The sequence below is a fragment of the Bidens hawaiensis genome, unplaced genomic scaffold, assembly GCF_021521415.1.
Source record: "Bidens hawaiensis isolate Kalapana, Puna unplaced genomic scaffold, B.hawaiensis_p1.1 tig00009543_1, whole genome shotgun sequence".
In the NCBI taxonomy this organism is placed as follows: Eukaryota; Viridiplantae; Streptophyta; class Magnoliopsida; order Asterales; family Asteraceae; genus Bidens; species Bidens hawaiensis.
Genome location: NW_027491711.1, coordinates 912,719 through 933,734, shown reverse-complemented (window position 1 = coordinate 933,734; position 21,016 = coordinate 912,719). Strand labels below are relative to the sequence as shown.

At 33.4% G+C, this 21,016-nt stretch overlaps 3 protein-coding genes across 3 annotated transcripts; 2 read left to right on the top strand and 1 right to left on the bottom strand.

Moving 5' to 3' along the window:
* The first annotated feature begins 3,758 nt into the window (after positions 1-3,758).
* Positions 3,759-5,021, top strand: LOC143532818 (CEN-like protein 1). Its single transcript, XM_077027756.1, has 4 exons — positions 3,759-4,152; positions 4,275-4,336; positions 4,429-4,469; positions 4,722-5,021. Exons 1-4 carry the CDS (start codon positions 3,793-3,795, stop codon positions 4,937-4,939), a joined length of 681 nt encoding a protein of 226 aa, XP_076883871.1. The 5' UTR covers positions 3,759-3,792; the 3' UTR covers positions 4,940-5,021.
* Positions 5,022-7,229: 2,208 nt separating this feature from the next.
* LOC143532817 (large ribosomal subunit protein eL24-like) lies at positions 7,230-8,631 on the top strand. Its single transcript, XM_077027755.1, has 5 exons — positions 7,230-7,240; positions 7,797-7,872; positions 7,950-8,051; positions 8,138-8,286; positions 8,383-8,631. Exons 1-5 carry the CDS (start codon positions 7,230-7,232, stop codon positions 8,531-8,533), a joined length of 489 nt encoding a protein of 162 aa, XP_076883870.1. The 3' UTR covers positions 8,534-8,631.
* A 2,958-nt stretch (positions 8,632-11,589) lies between these two features.
* Positions 11,590-14,786, bottom strand: LOC143532816 (putative methyltransferase PMT15). Its single transcript, XM_077027754.1, has 5 exons — positions 13,962-14,786; positions 13,234-13,444; positions 12,447-13,137; positions 11,948-12,025; positions 11,590-11,848 (listed from the first exon to the last, which is right to left on the bottom strand). The coding sequence occupies exons 1-5, from the start codon at positions 14,631-14,633 to the stop codon at positions 11,617-11,619; spliced, it is 1,884 nt and encodes a 627-aa protein (XP_076883869.1). The 5' UTR covers positions 14,634-14,786; the 3' UTR covers positions 11,590-11,616.
* Positions 14,787-21,016: the final 6,230 nt, after the last annotated feature.

Here is a 21,016-nt window from a genome sequence, read left to right as displayed (position 1 = left end):
GTTTATCTGAGTTATGAAATTAGTTTATAGACGTGCCTCGATTTCATGCATTAAATAGTAATACTAATAGCTAAATACATGAATATTACGGGGAATACGAGTCAGGCTAGTGTATTAACTGAATTTCATATGATACGCAATGTCAAAGTGACAAACAAGAGAGTTTCGTACTTGATGTGACTTTAAGTAGGCATTTCATGTAATAAAGATGGATACTTGAGTTAAGGTGAATAGTTGAATACACGATTATTGTGTCTCATATCTCCAAATCATATGTGTCATTATTTAATCGGTGACATATGTAGTAACATGTCTATAGGGTATTGTTCATCAAAAAAGAACATTTTAACTTATATCCTTTTAATTCTAACACTGTACATTTCTCATTTATTTTTTTTTCTTTTTCGAACGGCAATCATTCTCATTTATTTAATCTTTTTGATTAACACCATAATAGCTATAATAACCATCAAAACTGGGATATATTTAGGGTGAAATCAATTAAGCAAAGAAGGTTTCTTAAATTTCTTTTTAACAAGCCTCAGGCTGAGGGTAATGGTCTCGTGGATGGGGGGCGCGAAGGCCCGGCGTGGCCACCTGGCTCGCGAACACCGCTACCACCTTGGCGCGGATGGGGGCGCGGTTGGCCGGCGCGGGGCAGTCCGCGTGGGGAATATAGCCGTTGGTTGATGGGTGACCGTTGGGGGAGAGCCGTTGGGCTATTAAAATAAAAAAAATAATTTCAAACTTATTATAAATATCACACTTCATTCTTTTTTAAAATCACCCATCTCATTCTCTTTCTCTCAATATTTCTACTAATACCTCTCATTTGATTTTCCAAAGTTTGTTAAAAAATCATGTTGGGTTCAGGAAATTTCAACTACAACACTCAATTTCAGATACAGGGGTTGGACTACATGTCTGACGAGGCCTTTCAATATCTAATGGCATCTCAAAACGCGACATTTTTCAACTCAGATACACAACCCGAGTTTTCCGTTCCGGAGACACAACCGGGACTGGATAAACCCACAAAACGCTCTCACAAAGGTAAGAAAACGAATAAAAACGGAGAAGCGGGCAGTTCATTGACACCGGCTGTGACGAAGCGAAAGGCTACTCCTTGGAAAAAGGATGAAGAATTAGCGTTGGCTAGAGCTTGGATTTAGATATCTCAAGATCGAAACGAGGGTAATTACTTTTTGGTGCATTTTTTTTAATTTAAATTTTTAGTTTTTGTTTGCAATTTACTAAAGTTTTGTTATTTTATTTATAGCCGACTTTCATAAACGTCGAGTATTTTGGAGCAAAGTTCGGGAATTGTTTTATGAGCAAGTGGGGAGTAGGGACCGAACTGATAATATGATATCGGGTCAGTGGTCCGATATTCGTAAGTTTGTAGGATTATTTACCAACCTACATAACCGAAATGCAAACCGAATGCGACAGAGTGGGTCCGATGATCTTCAAGTTTTTCAATTCACTTGCGACGAGTGAAAAGCGGAGCTATTAAGGAAGTACGGGATGGTGAAGACGTTTGACGAGCGCTACTTGTGGACGTGCTCAAGAAGTGCTCGAAATGGATTATGTTAGTTACTCTGGATGCGGATGTCGGAAAAGAATCAGCTAAACGTATGAAAACTAGCGAGTCCGGCTCCTACGTCTCTTCTAGCGGCTCGGAGACTCAAATTAACTTCGACCTAAACTTGTCCGAGGGCGATTTGAAAGAGCAAGGCTCTAGCCGCCCCCCTGGTAGGGAACGTGGGAAAAGAACCGCCGATCACGACTTCGGAAAAGAGATTGCTAGAATGTCAATTGGTCTCGAGTCGATTAGTCAAGCTAAACATAATAGAAACCGGATGAGGAGTTTGGAATTTCTAGCCAAGTACTTTAGCCACCTACCGCCATCCGACCAAGCGATAATGGAGGAAGAAAAAGATCGTATTCGAAAGGAATTGACGAAAAAAAATTAAAAACACTATTTTTATGTATTAATATTTATTTAGGATATAATATTAAAAAAAAACTCAACAAAGCCCTGGCTCACCTGGACCATTACATCCTTTGAGGCTTGGTCTGGGGGCTTGGTTGACATGCCTAGTCAGCGCCACGTGTCATGAAGATGTTGGTTCACTTGGGGCTCAACCAAGCCCTATTACCCTTTGCCTTGTAAGCATACTTTAGCTATTATCCATATAGAAGTTGAATATAGTATGTGGACACTAAATTCTTGATCGTTAACACTAAATCTTCAATGCTAAAAGTCGAATTCTAATTGCCTAAAACCTAAGGGAGTATATTTTGAAGGAAAAATTTTTTTGGCTAAAACCTAAGGGAGTATATTTTGAAGGAAATTTTTTTTTTTTCATAATAAGAAATCTTAGAAGGGTGAAATGGTTTGAGAGAGAGAGAGAGAGAGAGAGAGAGAGAGAAGGGGGGGTGGTTGTAATGCTTTTTAGAAAATCCATCATTTCAGGTTATATATAGGGCCTGTCAGTTTCTGTCGGATGAGTTGGGCAATTAACATGTTACGCCATTTAGAATGGCGGTACTTTTTTTGTGTGGTCCGCTATTTCAAATGGCAGATGCCACTTTTTTTGATCTGCCATTTTGACTAGCAGTTCACGATGCGTACACAAAGCAACCTCCTCTATATGTTAAAATTCCTTCTGATAGACATCCGCAATTTTAAATGACAAGTGTGAACAGTATCTGCCAGATTGGACCTTTAATTAACAACTTCTAATGTTTATTTTTTATAATACTTTTATTTTAGTTTTTAAAAAGAATAATAATTAGTATTATTTATAAAGTTATATAATTAATTATTAAAAAAACCAATATGCTTTTACTTTTGTCTATTTTACTTTTATTTTTATAATTATTAAAAATTAATTAGTATTATTAAAAAGACTAATTATTATTATTATTATTATTTAATATTAATTAGTACATATTAAAAAGACTATACTTTCCATTTCAACAATAACTACTAAAAATATACAATTTTATTAAAATAAAAATCTACCCAAAAAAATATGTGTGAACTCAACTAATATTATATTTTTTTAATTAAAAGTAATATTAATATATTAATTAATGTTAATTAATAATACTAATTGCTAGTCTTTTTAATATACTACTTAATTACTAACAAATTAATAAAATTAAAATAAATAAAATTAAAAAAGATTAGTCGAACCTAACAGGCCCTATATATTATCTGAGACACACCATTTCAAATGACAGATCTTCTAAAAACCATTATAACCTTTCTCTCTCTCCTAGGAACCATTTCTCCTTTCAAAAGTTTCCTATTTTGAAAAAAAATTCTATCTTGAAGGTGATAAGTGTAGTGGCTAAAGAAAAGGCAATACTTTTATTCTTCATGCATCATCATCATCATCATCATCATCATCATCATCATCATCATCATCATCGTACTCAGTATATCCCACCAATAGCAATGCTATGGTAGGGTCTGAGGAGGGTAAGATGTAGACAGCCTTACCTCTATCCCATAGAGGCTGCTTCCGGTGAGACCCCCGGCTCGATAGTAGTTTTGAATCAAGCCTTGGACATAAGACACATAACACTCAATCATCGGGACACCGGATGATTGGTGCATGTGCCCTTGTCTTTCGGCTATCAACGCCACCACATGATGCCTGATTAACCTTCCGCCACTTTTAACGTTATTTTCACGTGATTAGTAAAATAACGTCAAAATTAGTGCAATTTATTCTTCATGCATGATAACCTCAATTTCCTGATTTGGTAGAAAAACTTATGATCAATACAAACTTGAATATAGAAATGAATCTTTTTAGCTCTTGTGATTGGCCCACCATGCATATGCACTTGCACACTTTTTGTGTCTATAAATGGACCTTACAGCTTGTTTCTTTACGTACAAAATCATACTTGACTTCTCAGTTAAACTCAATTCCTGAGTATATCAGCATGTCACTTGTAGCAAGGAGGGTGATAGGAGATGTTGTCGACCAATTCACACCGAGTGTAACGATGGAAGTAGCCTATAATTCCTATTATGCGGTCTTTAACGGCCATGAACTCAAGCCTAATATCATAGCCTCTAGACCTCATGTTCATATTGGTGGTGTTGACATGAGATCATCTTATACTATTGTAATTAGTTCTGTATATCATATTTTTAATAACTTATAATTATATTCAAAAATTAATATCTACATATATTCGTCTACTAACCTATGTTATGTATGCATGTATCCACTTAATTTTACTTGAAGATCATGACCGACCCGGATGCTCCAAGTCCAAGTGATCCCTACTTGAGAGAACATCTTCATTGGTAAGTTTTGCAATTATACCATTAATAAAACACATCTAGATGGATGCTCCAAGAGTCTACGTGTGTGCAACTAATGAAACTCTATCTTACAGGATCGTCACAGACATTCCTGGTACAACTGATGCAACTTTTGGTATGTCAATATATGATGCATTAACTTAATAATAATTAATAAAGGGGTTGGCTAAGCGTACCCCGTACATGATAAGGGTTTATTTTGGAGCGAAAATGATAGAATATTATTTTGTGACAAATTGAAAGATCGCGGAGTGCAACAAGTAAAAAGAGAGGGGTACGTGCTACGTGTAGCACAACATATTTATTAAATCAAACTGTTTGTACTTTAGAAATGAATATATGATGAATTAAAAGTGATATATAACAGGAAGGGAGATTGTGAGCTATGAAAAACCTGAGCCAGTGATGGGAATCCATCGCTATGTGTTCATATTGTTCAAGCAGCGAGCAAGGCAATCCGTGAGACCTCCGGTTTCGAGAGATTGCTTCAACACTCGACTCTTCTCTCAAGAAAATAACTTGGGACTACCTGTTGCTGCTGTATACTTTCATGCTCAAAGAGAAAATGCCCCTCGTAGAAGATAAACCAATATCATACGGATATATATGACACATATTCGGCTAAATAAAACACCAAGTTATAGTTTCCATTAAGCATTTTACTTGGTTTACGTCATTTATGATGATGTATCGTGTGTCCTTGTTGCAAGTGTATTAGTAATGACTTGAACTTTTCAAGTTCAAGTGATTAAATAAATATAAAATTTAATGGATGCTTTATAGTTCTAGAAATAAATATTGTTAAATGTTTGTATAATTTTTAAATAATTAAAAATATGGGTCGTGTGAATTTTAAGATAACTATATGCTAATACGAAAAAAGTTAAAATAATGCTAGATTTATGATATAATTAATAAAAAGTATTTAACAAGCTAAGACAAATACATAATAATAATAATAATAATAATAATAATAATAATAATAATAATAATAATAATAATAATAATAATAATAATAATGATTGCAAAGTTCTGTAAAAATACAAGGGAACAATAAAACATTTTTTTATGAACTGAAGGAAAAGAAATTGGAAACCAAAACAGTATAAAAAGACAAGAACAAGAAAAATGATGAAAGCAACAAAAAAAATAATAAAAAAAGGTTATGGTATTGGACTATTGGTATACCATTCATCATTCAATCAGTGGATATCAAACACGTACGTATTGTATGGTTTTATATGACATGTATGGCCTCCTAATAAAGGCAATAAATCATCGTCTATGTCACATCAGTCTTTTAGTAAGCCATACGATCAATAGGCTTTTATTTTGGCTTGTATACCAATATGATAACTCGTATAAAGCCATAAGCCTAGATGAATTCATACGCATATGATTCTTACATACCGTGTGCTCCAATCTGCCCGTATGAAGCTATATGACATGTATGGCTTGTCAACGGTAAACCTTTAACAACAATATAAAATAAATGAATTATTGTTAACATCAAAGCATGACTATAATCATGTTTGATTTTCCTTGCGCACTGCTAGCTTTGCCGAGCTATTCGCTAATCCTCCTCTTTACTCATGTAATTCAACTATAAAGTCACGCCTTCCTTCACCTCCTAATCCATGTCTCTACTTCTCCGACTTTCTCACCCAAACACAAGATCCATCCAACACCGATACATATGTCTCTCAGTATCCATATCATTCAACAACATAATAATACCACCATTCGCTTCTCCCTACCTTAACATCATTCTTTCAATCAACCTTCTCCTTTACTCGTAAGAACATCCAATTGCAACTAAGAAACGAGAGAAACATGATACAACTAGATCATTTAGTAGATTCTTACATGAAACAAATTGACAAAAGGCAATGTGACTTAAGGCGAGCTTATTCCGGCCCAATGTAAGCTTTTGCTTACTGGTGCTACATGTCGAGTTATAACTTCTCCGTACTACTTTATTTTTCATCAGGACTTAGTCAATGTAGTTACAAAAAAGTAGGAGTTTGATCGTTTAACCTAGTTTAGGATCCATTATGTTTGCTATATTATATTTCATCGCGTTATATATCGAATTTCGCTTTCTAGGATTAATTTCTCCGTTTATTAGTGTTTTCATGGTATTGATAGATATAAATATTATATAAAAAACAAATAACTTTATAAACACTTTAAAGTATATTTTTATAGCACCTTCTTACTCATTTTGTTAAATCTGAACTTTCAAACCTACTTTTCATTTTTTAGAACGACGACAATCTTCAGTTTGATTGGGTGGTTGCAAGCCGATAGCGACCGACCTACCCCAGGGAATTTCTTCTGAAAGGCATAACCCTTGATTTCTGGTAGGGGCGAGCATGGTTCGGTTATTAGGAGAAATAGAAACCGAAACCTAAGCCATCGGCTTTTGAATGTATAAAAAATTTGGTTTTCGGTTATTTTCGGTTTCGATTTTGTTAAAGTCAGATTTTTTTTTCAATTATGTGTAGACATTGCAAACTATTTTAAAAAGAAAATAATAATTTAAGCTTTTAAGAGCGTATTAGAGATGAATTCAAAAAACAAAAATAGATGCCACTTAAACCTACTAGCTTCTATGGTAATTCGGTTCAGTTAATTCAGTTTTCTGCTCTCCCTTAATTCCTGATCCCCCGTGTTCATGAAGAAACATTCTCTCATAATGCCACTTAAACCTACTCACCTCTATTTGAATATAAGCTGTACATAAATTAGTAAATTAGTCTACGATTGTGTTAAAAGTAAGATTAAACTAGAGGGACTAAAAATATAAATACTTTAAACACTTATATAAGAACCAATCGTATTAGGGTTTCATTCATCGAAGACAGCAGCCGCCATGGTTCTCAAGTATGATTTCTTTCATCCATCTTAATATGCTGCCTTTAGTATTTGTAGCCCTTATTATATATGCTTGTCTTATTGATGAAATGAATCAATTTTGCAGCCTTCATTTTAGTTCAAATTAAGGCTTAAATCTGAATCCTGCGCTCCATTTACACTGTTTTCATTCGACACATTGAAATTCATGTATAATTGATAGAGATAAAACCAAACTGAGAAACAAAAACCGGCTGTTTGGTAAAACCCAATTAACGGTTCAGTCATGGCTTTGAATGTGATGAAACTAAACCGAACTGAATTTATAGATTTTCATTTTTTTATTTATTTAACCCTTATATTTTAGCTCAAATGTGTAATTAATTTGATGTTATTTAACAAAATGATTTAGGCCCAAATGCATTATTAGTTTCTTTGTTTGACTCAAAATTTGTAAGTTCAAATGGCAAAATGAAAAGAAAAATATTAAAATTGTTTGGTTTTAGCCGAAAACCGACCCAAGCCGAAGGACACACATGCCTAATTGAAGTCCTAGGTTTTGACCATTTTTATTGATAATTAATAGGACTGAACTCTGCCGATTTAGCGGCCAGAAGATTTATCCAGGAAGGGGCATTAGATTCATTCGATCCGACTCTCAGGTATATATTAATAACATTTAGTGTTTGCTAATTTTAATTTAAACATAGAGAAAAATACTTGCTTGTTGTGAAATCAGGTTTTTTTGTTCGCAAATTCGAAATGTAAAAGGTATTTCCATAATAAATTGAAGCCCTCAAAGCTCACATGGACTGCAATGTACCGTAAACAACACAAGAAGGTAAGGAAATATTATTATTTTGCAGGGTTTTTTGTTGTGCTTAATGTAAATCAGTTAAATTCATGTTTGATAATATTGTTGAACAGGATCTTGCTCAAGAAGCGGTTAAGAAGAGGCGTCGTGCCACTAAGAAGCCGTATTCTAGGGCTATTGTGGGGGCCACATTGGAAGTAATTCAAAAGAAACGAAGCGAGAAGCCTGAAGTTCGTGATGCGGCTAGGGAGGCGGCTCTTCGGTATGAAAGTTTTAATATTACAAAATTATGTTAATCATGAATTGTTTCTTATTGTGTTGTATCTTACTTAACTGTTTATTAATGTCTTAATTGTAGTGAAATTAAGGAAAGAATTAAGAAAACCAAGGATGAGAAGAAAGCAAAGAAAGCCGAGGTGGTATCGAAACAAAAGGCGCAAGGAAAGGGTGGAAATGTGACGAAAACAGGTAAGGGACCGAAGCTTGGAGGTGGTGGTGGGAAACGTTGAATTGTTGGTTTTAGGAAAATGAATGAGTGTTTTGTATGTTTTAAGATCTTTTGTTACCGTTTACAGTTTCGAATATGGACCTTTTTCTACAGTTGTTTTTTGATATGATCTGATTTTAGATTGTGATGCTTATCAAAGTTTATTCGAAGATCATGCATTCTTTATGGCGCACTGGCCATGTTCTATAAGTTTTGTGCCATTGTGTTTTTGCACAAATACATCTTTTTTTAAAAGATTGTTAGTTTATAGTGGTTCAATGTTGTGAACAATTTTCATGGGGCAATGCTTACGGGTTTAGGGCTTTGGTTTCGGGTTACATTCTAATTAGTCTTCTGTACATGTTGCAACGGTGCAAACTTGAAGTAATCACTAAACCTGGCAACTCATGAAAAGCTTATTAGCATGTTAATTATATAAACATATATTGTTCCCGGATTATGTAACCAACTATTGGATGAATATCCACCCTTGGATCAAGCTGAGGTGAAATCTGGATCGTTTAAACTCCATAAATTCCTTCTAGAAGGGGAAGTTACAAGTTATTTGTTTTCTTCAACTTCCTACACACGTCGATGATAACCGTTGCTACTCCCGGTAAGATCGGGAACGACACCTATATCACCCCACTCTCCGTTCAAACCTTCTACCAAAAATAATAATGATAATAAATGGCTTCACTATTTTCTTTCTCAATGCATCATCTTCAGCTGTTGTTCCACTACTTCGACGGTTACCAAAATCTAAGTTTGCTCCCTTGCCCAATGCATCATTACCGGGGAGTAATTATTTCCTTATTTGCGTATCAAACTAAAATTTATCTCTAATTTTGAGTTTTACTCACAACTCCTTTATTTTAGCTCGATTCAGACCCAAATTGTTTGAATTGATGATGATTTCATACATGAGCTTATTGTTAGTTGATTTTGTATTTGAGGCGTGACGGCAGGGACATATCAACTCCGTCGATCAATCTCTCGTATTCAATGGTTTTTGCTCTAATTTGTGTTTTACATTCTTTTCAGTTGGGTTTATTATGTTGCTGTCTTTAATATGCTAATTTCAAGATCATGGGGTTATCCTATATTTTGTTGATTCTTTGCGACTGTAGTAATGAGTTGAAGGAACTCGACAGTTGTGGTCATAAAGTTCAAGATGAAGGATTTACAAAATACTAAACTATTTGTGTTGTCGTACCTTTGTTGTGAGCTTATGAGGCAAGTTCATATAGTTAGCGTGCAATGGTTCATAAATTAAAGATATTAATGTATATCTTGCTTTTGGTTGTTTTTATTTGGATTTTAGTCATCAAACGGGCAGTGGAATCGGAGCTGTTGTTGGACAGAGAACGCGCGAGGTATTGTTTTTTTATGGCAATTTGTTGTTATAGCTGGATACCATAAGATTGATGATATATGTCTGCTTAACAATGTGTTCTCCTGTTAGATTAATGTCTCTGCGTATGAATATTCTTCAGTTGAGATATACATAGTAATGAACTTATGGGTAGTAATCTTTTCACTTTCTTTCTTTTAGGTTTTGGTTACAAAGGTTCTGCATTTAATCTTGTCATCAAAGATTTCATGATTAAGGATGGTACAATGACAAGGAAATTTATGACTAGGTGTGTTTTACTCGGAAGCAATCTTTAACAAAATAGCCTAATTTATACGCATTAATCATGAGCGTTCAGTTGGACATGTTATCTGAACTACTTTTATATTATGCAGGACACTGGTGGGAAGAGCATATATGGCCGGACACTTAAGAACAAAAAACTTTAACCGTGAGTTAGTCTATTCTTTACAAGGAATCCTGTAATCTAATCAAGTCAATTGACGGTCTCGTTTTACAAAGCAAATACAGTATACCTTTATGGATGTTATTCTTGGCCTTTAAGGCACGTCTATTGCATATTGCAGGAGGGTTATGGTTTCTTTTATCCATCCAGCTTTATTCTTATTTTATTAGGATATATTAACTACATTTAAAAGTAAGCAACTTGGTCAATTTTCAGGTATAACATTTTTTTTAGATGACAAACGATCAATGTATGTTTATTATTTATTTAAGGTGTAATTCATCAAGAAAGAATGTTAAAGTACGTAGTACATATGAAATATCCTTTGAATATATTGAAAAGGATGTGATGAATTACACTTGGAATGTTAGAGATTGGATATATTTATGTAGGTAAGCACATGAATAATTTTCATTGTTTTGTGTTTTATATCAATATATTCGGTCAATTTTTACTCATAAGTTAAACAAGTTGTGCTTTTATCTTTAACATTCGTCGTTTGAGTTAGAACGCAAAAAAAAAAAAAAAAAAAAAAAAGAAGATAGTTTTGTCATTATAACATTAAACTACCCGTCCACCGGACGGGTAGACAGGTATAAAACAAGGCATTCAGTAAAATGAATGGTTTTGATGGAATGGGATTCAATGTGTAATGGATGATTCCATTCCATTGAGCAACCAAACATAACTTTTTTCATTCCCATGTAATGAATCATTTCATTCATACTGTCATTTCTGCATACTAAACGCTATCTTAATGTATTGATCAAAATGTCTCATTTCACCAAATTAAAGACAAAGCATTTTGACAATTAATTCCGTTTCTTTGTTTCTTTTAACAAGTAATACTCGTAATCCTGTAAGTGGCACTAGCAAAATTCCTTCTTTCAGACTCGAACTTTTAACCTTTTCATAAAGTAAATTCTTAAGAAAAACCTCCATGATCATCCCAACAAAGTGACGATGTCAATACAATTCCGTTTCTAATACGCCAAAAGAACAAATACAATTTTTTTTAATACAAACATAATAATAAACTACCAAAATACGATCGGTAGATTTTGGCTAATCATGAAGCGTTAGTCAAAACCGACTTTTAAAACTATTTAAATATGCCATTAAAATTATGCTCATCGAATGTCTCTTTCAGTGATTCATATCCAATATTCCAATTACAAAAAAACGAGATGGCACGTTACCATGATTAGTTTAATTTAATAAAATATCTTAATAGAAAACTTAATATAATAACAAAAAATAAATAGGAAATGCCTAATTTTGACTTTTAGGAACCTTGGTCCGAATCAGCAGGAGCAGTCCAATACAATTTCACAGCAAAAAGAACTTTCTCCCTCACCAATGGCCCATCTTCATGGTCAACTATTCGACTTTCCCAATTTAACCCTTCTGCTATTCTTTTTATTTTCACCAATAAATCCACGTCATCTCTTATTATTACACTACCTTCTGGTCTTAATATCCTGTCCATTTCTAACATAATATCTTCCATCTCACATCTATAACACACGTTAAAAAGAATCTGTTAATCAATACACTCAAGAACGATATATATATAGTGTATAGTTTCTATAACGAGCAAAAACGTGACAACTTACCTGCCCTTGTATAAGGTAAATATCGAATCAGCATGGATGAGATCGTACGTCCTAGGATAAGTTGACATTGCTTCACACCTACATAAAAAACCGTTAAAGTTAGCCTATGAGTTTGGAATATGTTTTTTGTATAGCGTTTACTTTCAAAATGACCATCTTCACTGATAAGTTTGATAAAATAGCCTATACTTTTAAAATTCTCCAACCATGCATTGGGTAGTAGATTTCTATACAAGCTGATCAAAATTTCAATGTTGGTTCAACAAATCCATTTTCCCACGCCTGACAGAAATCTAATGCGTCAACTAATCAGAGTGTGTCATGTGGAAGCTTAAGTGTCGAAACAATTCTTAACTAAAAACAAGAAAAATCAAACGATAATTTTGTAAAAAAAAAGTTTCAAGGTTCAAGGCTATTATCAAACTAGTCGGTCAAGACCTCAAGATGGCCATTTTAGTGATACTAAAATGTCCCAATAATAGACGTTGTGGTATTATACCAGCTTTGATAAGTTCCAATGAGCCCACGCTCATAAATAGCGCCTAGCGTATCGGCCTTGGCTTCAACCGGGACAACGTTCATGACCCATAGAGGATCTTCCACAAGTGAAGCCGCAAAACCACCCAAAAATGCGTTCATGTCAAGAAGATTCTGGTATCTTCCAGGTTGTCCGAGTTGATTATTAACATTCTTATAATAAGAAACTCTTTTCTTCCATAAAAAAACATCTTCTTGGAAAATATCCGGGGTCACACCATCAATACTTCCACTACTAACTCTAGGCGGCACAAGGTCTAATCTCTTCGGCCAGTTCGCAATTGCACCACCCGCAACTTCATCTTCATGTGATACTTCAGGCAATCTAGTCAAACATGTTTCTATGTCGGTATACCAAGCTGAATCGGGGTTTTGAAGAGGGCAAAAAGGGGGTGTTTGGGTGAATTTGGGATTGGTTTTACAATTCAAATGGTTAATTGGTTTTTGCCATATTGCAAGATCACCCTTTTGGATTATTTTTGTCCAACAAAGACTTTTGGCAACCTTTTCAATTTGGGTTTGTTCCTCGTTCAAATCCTCTTGTGTTCTCTCCCAACCTCTCCAATGGTTTTCCCAATTAATCGGAGGTCCAGAGAGGATCCAGTATCCCCCAGGTCGAAGAACACGATCCACTTCGATTAAGTATATTCCATCTATAAGTCAATTATCCCAAATAACTAATTAGCATGCTAGATAATATTAATAACAAACATTTTAAGTTTGGTTAAAAAAAGATGAGGGGGAATAACCATATTGACCCCAGGGGATGAGACAGCGTGAGCAATGAGCCATGTCGAAAGCCCTAGATGGGTATGGAAGCCGCTTAGATGCCATGATCCCGATTAAAGCTGGAACACCACGTTCTAATGCGAACTGTACTTGAGCTTCGTGTGTGTCCCTTGGAGCAAACGACATCGCGGTAATGTTTCGTGATAGAAGATAAGCTCCCCAACTAGCTACCTAACAATGATATTAATTACAATTTAATTAAAAAATAAACAAAATATGTCTAGAAATACAAAAAAAATGTTCACAAAAAGTTTGTGATGCAACAGTTTTTAATCAAGTTGACAACAATATTTATGTATGTACCTAATATAGTCCTACATAAGCAAATCTTCGATGGTTAAATTTTATAAAAAAGATACAACAAAGCAATTTTTCAAAACTTATCGTTTACAAAAATATACTCACCATTAATTGCATGTCTCACCTATTAACAAACAATTAATTACTAATTAATATTCTTCTACAAATGACAAATCGCAAATTTCACTTTGGGGGGGGGGGGGGGGGGGGGGTAAATAACTAAATATAACCAAATTCCCAGTTTTAGAAAACTGAAAAAGAAGGTGTGGAAGACAGTTGACCTAAATAAAACCAAAAATATTATCTGTTATAAAATATTTACCAAATTAATAAAATAAAAGTAAACTAAAATGTTAAGCTGGGTTTGACTTTGACTTAATAATCTTACCCCACAACCCGTATCAATGGCGGTTCGAATAGATCCGTCGTTAAGATTAATCAGTTCTCCAATATCGTCGATATAAGCATCGGCGCCATTGGGAAACATGGTCCCACCACCTGGGAACCTAAACCGGTCACCTTCGAATCTGATCCAGTTCTGAACCGCTTTCTCGACCGTTAGATCTTTATGTGGCACATTAGCATACCATGCAAGATCCCTACTCGTAGGCCACTTGAACGGGTTCTTGTAACCGTAAGGCGCGGGTATACGACATTTAAGCAGCTCGTGTTTCTCCGGACAATGTCTTTCTCGGTATATTAATCGGTCACGTGGGAACTTTAAGGATCGTTTTTGGTCTTGGCATGGTGTGTATTCGGAGAACTTGAGGTTGCATGGCGGGTAGGTTTTGATGGTGAAGGTGTCGACGGTGGCGGCGGAGTGGTGGGTGGTGAAGTCTAGGTTTTTGTCTGAGTCGGCTGCGGTGGTGGTGGTGGTCGGGCAGTTGATGGTGGTGGCGGTTGTGGTGGTGGTGGCGCGTGGTTGCCATGTGCCGAATAAGTAAAAGAAAGAACAAAGGAAGATGACAAGGCATGCTAGTAAAACGTTGTCTTTACGTAGGAGATGGGTGGTGGTGTGTTTGGCGGTGGGGTTGTAATACGATGTGGTTTGCCCCGCCATGGTTGAACTGGTCTGTTGTGTTCAATTAAGGTTATCACGTCGTTTGAAATTATATATAGAGAAAGTAAACTATTAATTAATTAATATTAATATTAAAAATTTGGAATATGAGAATTATGGAGAGTGGTGGACTCAGAAAGGCCAGGCTGGGTCGCAAGTCGCAACCATGATCCGGAGCAAAGTTATTTAATTAATTAATTAAGTTCTTTTATATACTTAAATTTATGTTTATATCGAACAGTTTTGATGAAAAATGACTTTTCCACAAATTTTGAACACAATAGATTTTTAAAATTGAACCAAGGATAATAAGATATGGATTCTCTAATTGGTTTGGCTTAAATAAAAAAAAGGTTTGAGAAAGTTTGTGAAACTTTTATTTAGTGTTGTATGTTGAGGTGGCAATATGAGTGGGTTAGGTTGGATTTGGGTGATCGGTTAGGATGGGTTTGGGTCAGGATGGATTTTTAAAATAGAGGGTTAGGATGGGTATGGGTCAAGATGGGTAAAGTTAATCCATCTTGACCCAAATAAAGGTTAAAATGCAAAGGGTTTCAAAAACCTCTCGAAAAAATATTCAAAAAATTTAATAAAAAATTAATAACTCAAAATATAAATAAAAAACGCAAAATGTAAAATAACTAAAATGTCATCGTCGTTGTCTTCGATTCATAAAAAATAAATAAATAAATGAATAAATAAATAAAAAACTCGGTTTTGTCTCGGTTCAGGCTCGTTTTTTTTTGTTCATTTTGCTTTTTTTCGTTTTGGTATCTATTCGGTTTCAATGTTTTCGGTTTTTGTTAGGTTTTGATTTCTCGGTTTCATTCGGTTTAGGATAGATATGGGTCAAGATGGGTAAAGTTAACCCATATCTTGAACTAAGTAAAGGTTAAAATACAAAGTGTTCAAAAACCCCTTAAAAAATATTCAAAAAAAATTAATAAAAAAATAATAACTCAAAATATAAATCGAAAACCAAAAAGTAAAATAACTAAAATGTTTCCCCCGTCTTCCTCGTTCATTAAAAAAAAAAACTCGGTTTTGTCTCGGTTCAGGTTCGGTTTTTCAGGTTTTTTTTTGCTTCGGTTTTGCTTTTTTCATTTCGGTCGGTTTCGGTATATGTTCGGTTTCAACGATTTTGGATTTCTCGGTTTCTATTCGGTTCTGTGGGTTTTGTTTGAAATAAAATTGGTTAAAACTTGTTTTAGTCCATTCTAACCCATAAACAAACTCATTCTAACCTATAAACAAATGTCACTAGCATTTTCCCAACCCATCTTGACCTTCTTGCAAAATTCTTTTGATCCATCCTGACCCATCTCAATTTTAAAACTTATCAAATTGACCCAAAACAACCCAAATGGGTTTGTTTTGCCACCCTTAGTTGTATGTATAAAAGTTGGGAGCTTGTTTGAAATTATCCAAAAATTTTATGCGTGGTATAAATTTACATGTTTTCGTCAATATATAGAATCATAACTCAAATAACTATAATTTAAAGTTAAGTATATATAAATTATAAATTATGTATTTTACAAAATTAGGATGATCATTGTGTATGTTAAAATAATATTTTTTTTCTTTATATGTATCAAAATGTGTAAAAAAATGCTAAAAATATTTCCATTATTATCTTTCTCGGATGTCGCCCAAATGACAAGGTACAAATGACAAGTTGTGATAAGGGTTCAATTAAGCAGCGTTGTTTTTTTAATTTGAACGGTTGAACGTTACACTCTTTGAACCCTTGATTAACCATCTTAATTATCACTTAACCAAAGTAGGAATACCTTCAATTAAGTTGTGTGGTTAAAAAAATGGAATTTAGAACTACGTATAGTTATAAGGTATATAAGTTGTCGGTCTTAAAAAAAAGTTATTGTTATTATTTTGTATATTTGTTAATCATCCAATAAATAAAGGGAGGTTACAACTATCCAGCAACATACAGTTTCGTCTATTTTTTTTTTAACAATTTCCCTCTTGTGCTTTTATTTAGATGATCTTCGAAATTACAATACTATAAGGAATCATAATTACACGCAAACAATTTTTTTAATTTAACCATATCCTTTGGTTGTATGCCTTTTTTATGGTTTTATGGGGTCTAATAAATTAACATTAAAATAATATCAAAAGGTGAAGTTAAGTATTAAGAATAACTGAATAAGACCACTTTGCTCGCATAGATTCTAAATATACATCTAAATCTATAGATTTATCCATCAAAGGACTAAGACACTCAATTATTTAAGGAAGAACATTTTGTTCACATAACATGATATTGCTATAACCCTTGAGTAATTAGTTTTAGAGCCCATGTTACACACGGGATAATTCAAATTATAAAATTATAAGTAAAATAAATAATTACATAGCGTATTTAAAAAAAAAATGTATTACATCTATGCTTGTATCTATACAATGTGTACATAAATTGATTTTATTTATATCACAAAATGATTATTTTAAATAAATTTAATAAAAAAATGTCTGTGCAAAAACGTACCCGAGAATGCTTCTTTCTGTTGAAAAATTCATTCTTGGTGTCATATATGTATGAAACAATTTTGGTTATAAACTAATTTCGAAAATAAGACTTCTCATACGATAGTAGTTCTAACCATTCAGCCTAAATACAAAAGAAGTGTTACCTTTATTGATATATTTATCAATTTACCACCCATCAAAGGAAAGTAGAATATTAAATTGTAACAATGGATGTTCTTCAAGAACTATGTTTTTCTAAGCTACACAATGAAAAATATTTTGATAAGTTTCAGAGGGCTTCTCGATTTTGTCATAATGACAACATGTTAACCCATTCAATTTTGTGAATATTTTGTTTCATATGAGCATAGTTTAGCATGTCATGCTTCCCATACGATGTTCTGATCACCATTGAAAGAAAAATTAACGTTGACATAAATATTTTAAATTTGATAAAAGTTAAGCATTGATAGGCATGGGGGTGGCACGTCGAAAGTGTTCGCAATGTTTTCTTAAATTTTAATAGTTGAGGGGAAAATAGTCAGTTTGCCAAATCCTGAACCTTTTGATTATTTCAAAAAATGCCCTTAAAAATAAATTTAAAACCTGAATCATGCTTAAAATTTTAACTTTCATATTTTTGACATTTTAAAATCAACACTTCGAACCCATAACAAATTTGATGATAAATCTATTTTGCATTCTCAAACTTTTAAAAATACTCAAAATTTTCATTTTAGACCCTAACAAATTTTGACCAAAATGTAATTAAGTTGTACCAAACAATCTATTTACCAACTTTTGACCCATAAAATCAAATTTAAGTTTCACAAAAAAACCCGAAACAATTTTCATTTGAGAAACATGATTTGTTGTTGATTTTTGGAATTCACCAAGTATATAGTAAAATAATATGTTAATAATTATATTTATAAAAATATATAGATATTATATAAATATAGTGTAAAAGGAAAGTGAATAATTATTGATTTATTATATATATTAGGGTATATTAGTTTTGGAGGGGAAAAATTACAAGAATTAACTAAAACATGACAAGTGTCCATATTTATTTTACTTTATTAGAACATGTAGATTTAGTACAAATTACAAAAATCACTTTATATTTTGGTGTGCATTTGCAATGTTAATAAAGTAGAAACCATTTTAATTGAACGAACAAAATATGGACTTTAAGTAGTAACTGAATTAGTAAAGAAAATTTCAAAAGTTAACACACACTATAAGATGATCCGTCTTACAACCAAATCCAAATATGAAAATGTAAAAATGTAATGAAGAGAAAATACGAAACTAACCTTTCTGCAAGCATTGCCTACCCTGATTATTTATGCATATATTACACATCCTTTTTTTGTTTGCATCTTCTGCCAATGCTTTATAGAGTGAAGCAATCTTTACAAAAACCTTTTTTTTTCTCCTGCATTCATTTCTGCATTTTCTCCCTAAGGGGATTGGTGAGGCTTTAACAACGGTGAAACGAGTAGCTAAAAGACCTAATACCCAGCAAGCTATTTCAGAAAACAAACAAAAAATCATTATGACATTTATTATCTAAACTCGACAACGTTAAACTCATTTAAGCCTATACAATAACAATTGTGGATGGTATTTGACAAAATTATATTTATTCTGAAAATAAATGTCATCTTCCTAAAAAAGTTGAAGAAACATGATATGATGAAACACTAAGTATAAGCTTATTCTATCCAGACAAGACTCGAAGTGTCTTTCCAAACACTAATTGAACACAAAAGAAATGTTTTTAGAAAACAACACATGTTACGCTCAGATAACTAAGAGACTCTCATGCCTTTGTATCGTGTCAACAAAAGAATATGTAGTTAGGGAATTAAAACTTAAATTTTAAATGGATTAAATATTATAAAAATACTGATAGTCTCAACCCATTATAAGATTAAAGAATTTCCCAAATAGGTATGTCAAACGTAGGTATGACAGTGAAAAAAAAAAATGCATCTCCATGATACCTCAATGTTGGTTAAGGTTGTGGGTGCATTGGAAGCTCGGCGTTCTAGTTCAACTTACCTTACAATTGCATCCTATTATTGTGAGAAATTATAACATTGTATACTAAATAAAAAAATAAAAAATAAGAGCATATAAAAAAAGCAAAAGTGAAGGTGATCCAAACCATCTTGTTATCATAGTGTACAGCACGTTCATCTTCTGCTCTTCGTTCTGTAGATGCAAACTCCTTTATCTCGTGTTCATGATAATTAATTAAGAACAAAACCATCAGTTTCTAAACAGTCATTATTGTCTTTCTAATTAAGTAATAAATGAAAGATGGAAAATTGTCTGTGCATTTCCCATGTAAACTCTTGCATCAATTTACACATTAAAGTTAGTGAACAGTTCAACTACATCTACGAGAGTTCATCCATTGTTACAAAAAAAAGGGCATATTATCTTCATCAAAACTTATCGTTACCTTCATCAGCAAAAAAGTACTAATCATAATAAAATTGGTTCAATAAAGCTACCTTCCCATCAGGTTGTACCACGGGTATGATCAATCCAGCACCAGCATGAACAGGAAAACTGCAAATTCCACCACAAAAAAAAAAAAAAAAAAAAAAAAGAAACATAGAATGATTAAATTGAAACAACTAAAGATCCACATCCAACTACTAAATTTCACTTGAATATACACAGTATTTTGTTTGCAGTTCAAAAAACATGCAACTTGTATGCAAAAGGTTAAATGAAAAACCGAATATGTCACATGTAACATAAAAAAACTCAAATATACCTTTGCCTTCCACTAAGTTATTGAGATATGAAATAAACTTTGCAAAGAAACGAACTCCATTACCACACATCTGAGGAAGAAATAACATAAAAAAAGATACCTGATTCATCATTCCAGTATATAAAGATATAAGAGTGTTTATGTAATCAAAACAATATTGTAAACCTGATGCAGAAATTAATATCACCTCAGGGTCGCTGCCATCCAAATTAAATATTCTCACGGTAGTAATCAGTCCCATTACTTGAAGGCATGGCAAATTAGATTACTCAATCGATCTGCTCCAATGTGGCATCAATGGCACTGACCAGTTTTTAGCGCATTGCACTTGACTTCTGTACTAATGATTTGATCACCTACATTTGCAGCATGCATATAATTTGAATAAATCCAAAGATACAATCAAAACCAACAAAAAAACGAAAATGCATGTAACATTAAAACAATAATAATCAAATTCTGAATGATATATAATACCTCATTGGGCGGAGTTGAAAAGAAAAGAAAGTAAGTATCTGGTATCGTCTGATGGAGGCAATGTGATCGGAATAGCGGAACTATTGTTGGATTGGAGCCATGTTTCGAAGTCTGAAGGGTTTAAAATAAGAAAACACATCCAAAAATCACAACTCGCAGTTACATTACCTGAAATTAACACCCAATTGACCATGAATGAATATAAGGAGAGGTTGTCAGCAGTTTTTTTATTCATCTTGGTGCCAATGTGCGGAGACGGCCGATTGAGCAGCGGTGACTGTTGATTGGGAGGCCGCGATGGCTGATTGAGCGGAGGCGATGATTACATAAGGGGAGTGGGAAGTTAACAGGAGGAGTGTATGAGAGAACCGCACTGAAGAAGAAGGCTTATCGAAAGACTGAGAATCAATGTTGGATTCTTATTCAATGGTCAGTTTTGAATCACACTCTATGGTAATCTATTAGTATAATTTCCTTATATTTAATACATTTTTACAGAAGTTATAAAAATATATTGATATATAATTGTTAGTTACTGATCATATATTTTTTACAATTTCTTTTATAGTCTCGAATAATGCTATCTATATTAATAAGGATATATTTTAATTTATTT

Excerpts from the sequence above, each read along its gene's own strand:
- LOC143532818 (XM_077027756.1), top strand. The coding sequence starts at position 3,793 with ATGATCAATACAAACTTGAATATAGAAATGAATCTTTTTAGCTCTTGT. Across the intron at positions 4,153-4,274 it reads TGAGATCATCTTATACTATT|ATCATGACCGACCCGGATGC; the intron begins GTAATTAGTTCT and ends TTTTACTTGAAG. Across the intron at positions 4,470-4,721 it reads TACAACTGATGCAACTTTTG|GAAGGGAGATTGTGAGCTAT; the intron begins GTATGTCAATAT and ends GATATATAACAG.
- LOC143532817 (XM_077027755.1), top strand. Across the intron at positions 7,873-7,949 it reads TCATTCGATCCGACTCTCAG|GTTTTTTTGTTCGCAAATTC; the intron begins GTATATATTAAT and ends TTGTGAAATCAG. Across the intron at positions 8,287-8,382 it reads GCTAGGGAGGCGGCTCTTCG|TGAAATTAAGGAAAGAATTA; the intron begins GTATGAAAGTTT and ends TCTTAATTGTAG.
- LOC143532816 (XM_077027754.1), bottom strand. The coding sequence starts at position 14,633 with ATGGCGGGGCAAACCACATCGTATTACAACCCCACCGCCAAACACACC. Across the intron at positions 12,026-12,446 it reads ATTGGAACTTATCAAAGCTG|GTGTGAAGCAATGTCAACTT; the intron begins GTATAATACCAC and ends TTTTTTATGTAG. Across the intron at positions 11,849-11,947 it reads TTTACCTTATACAAGGGCAG|ATGTGAGATGGAAGATATTA; the intron begins GTAAGTTGTCAC and ends CGTGTGTTATAG.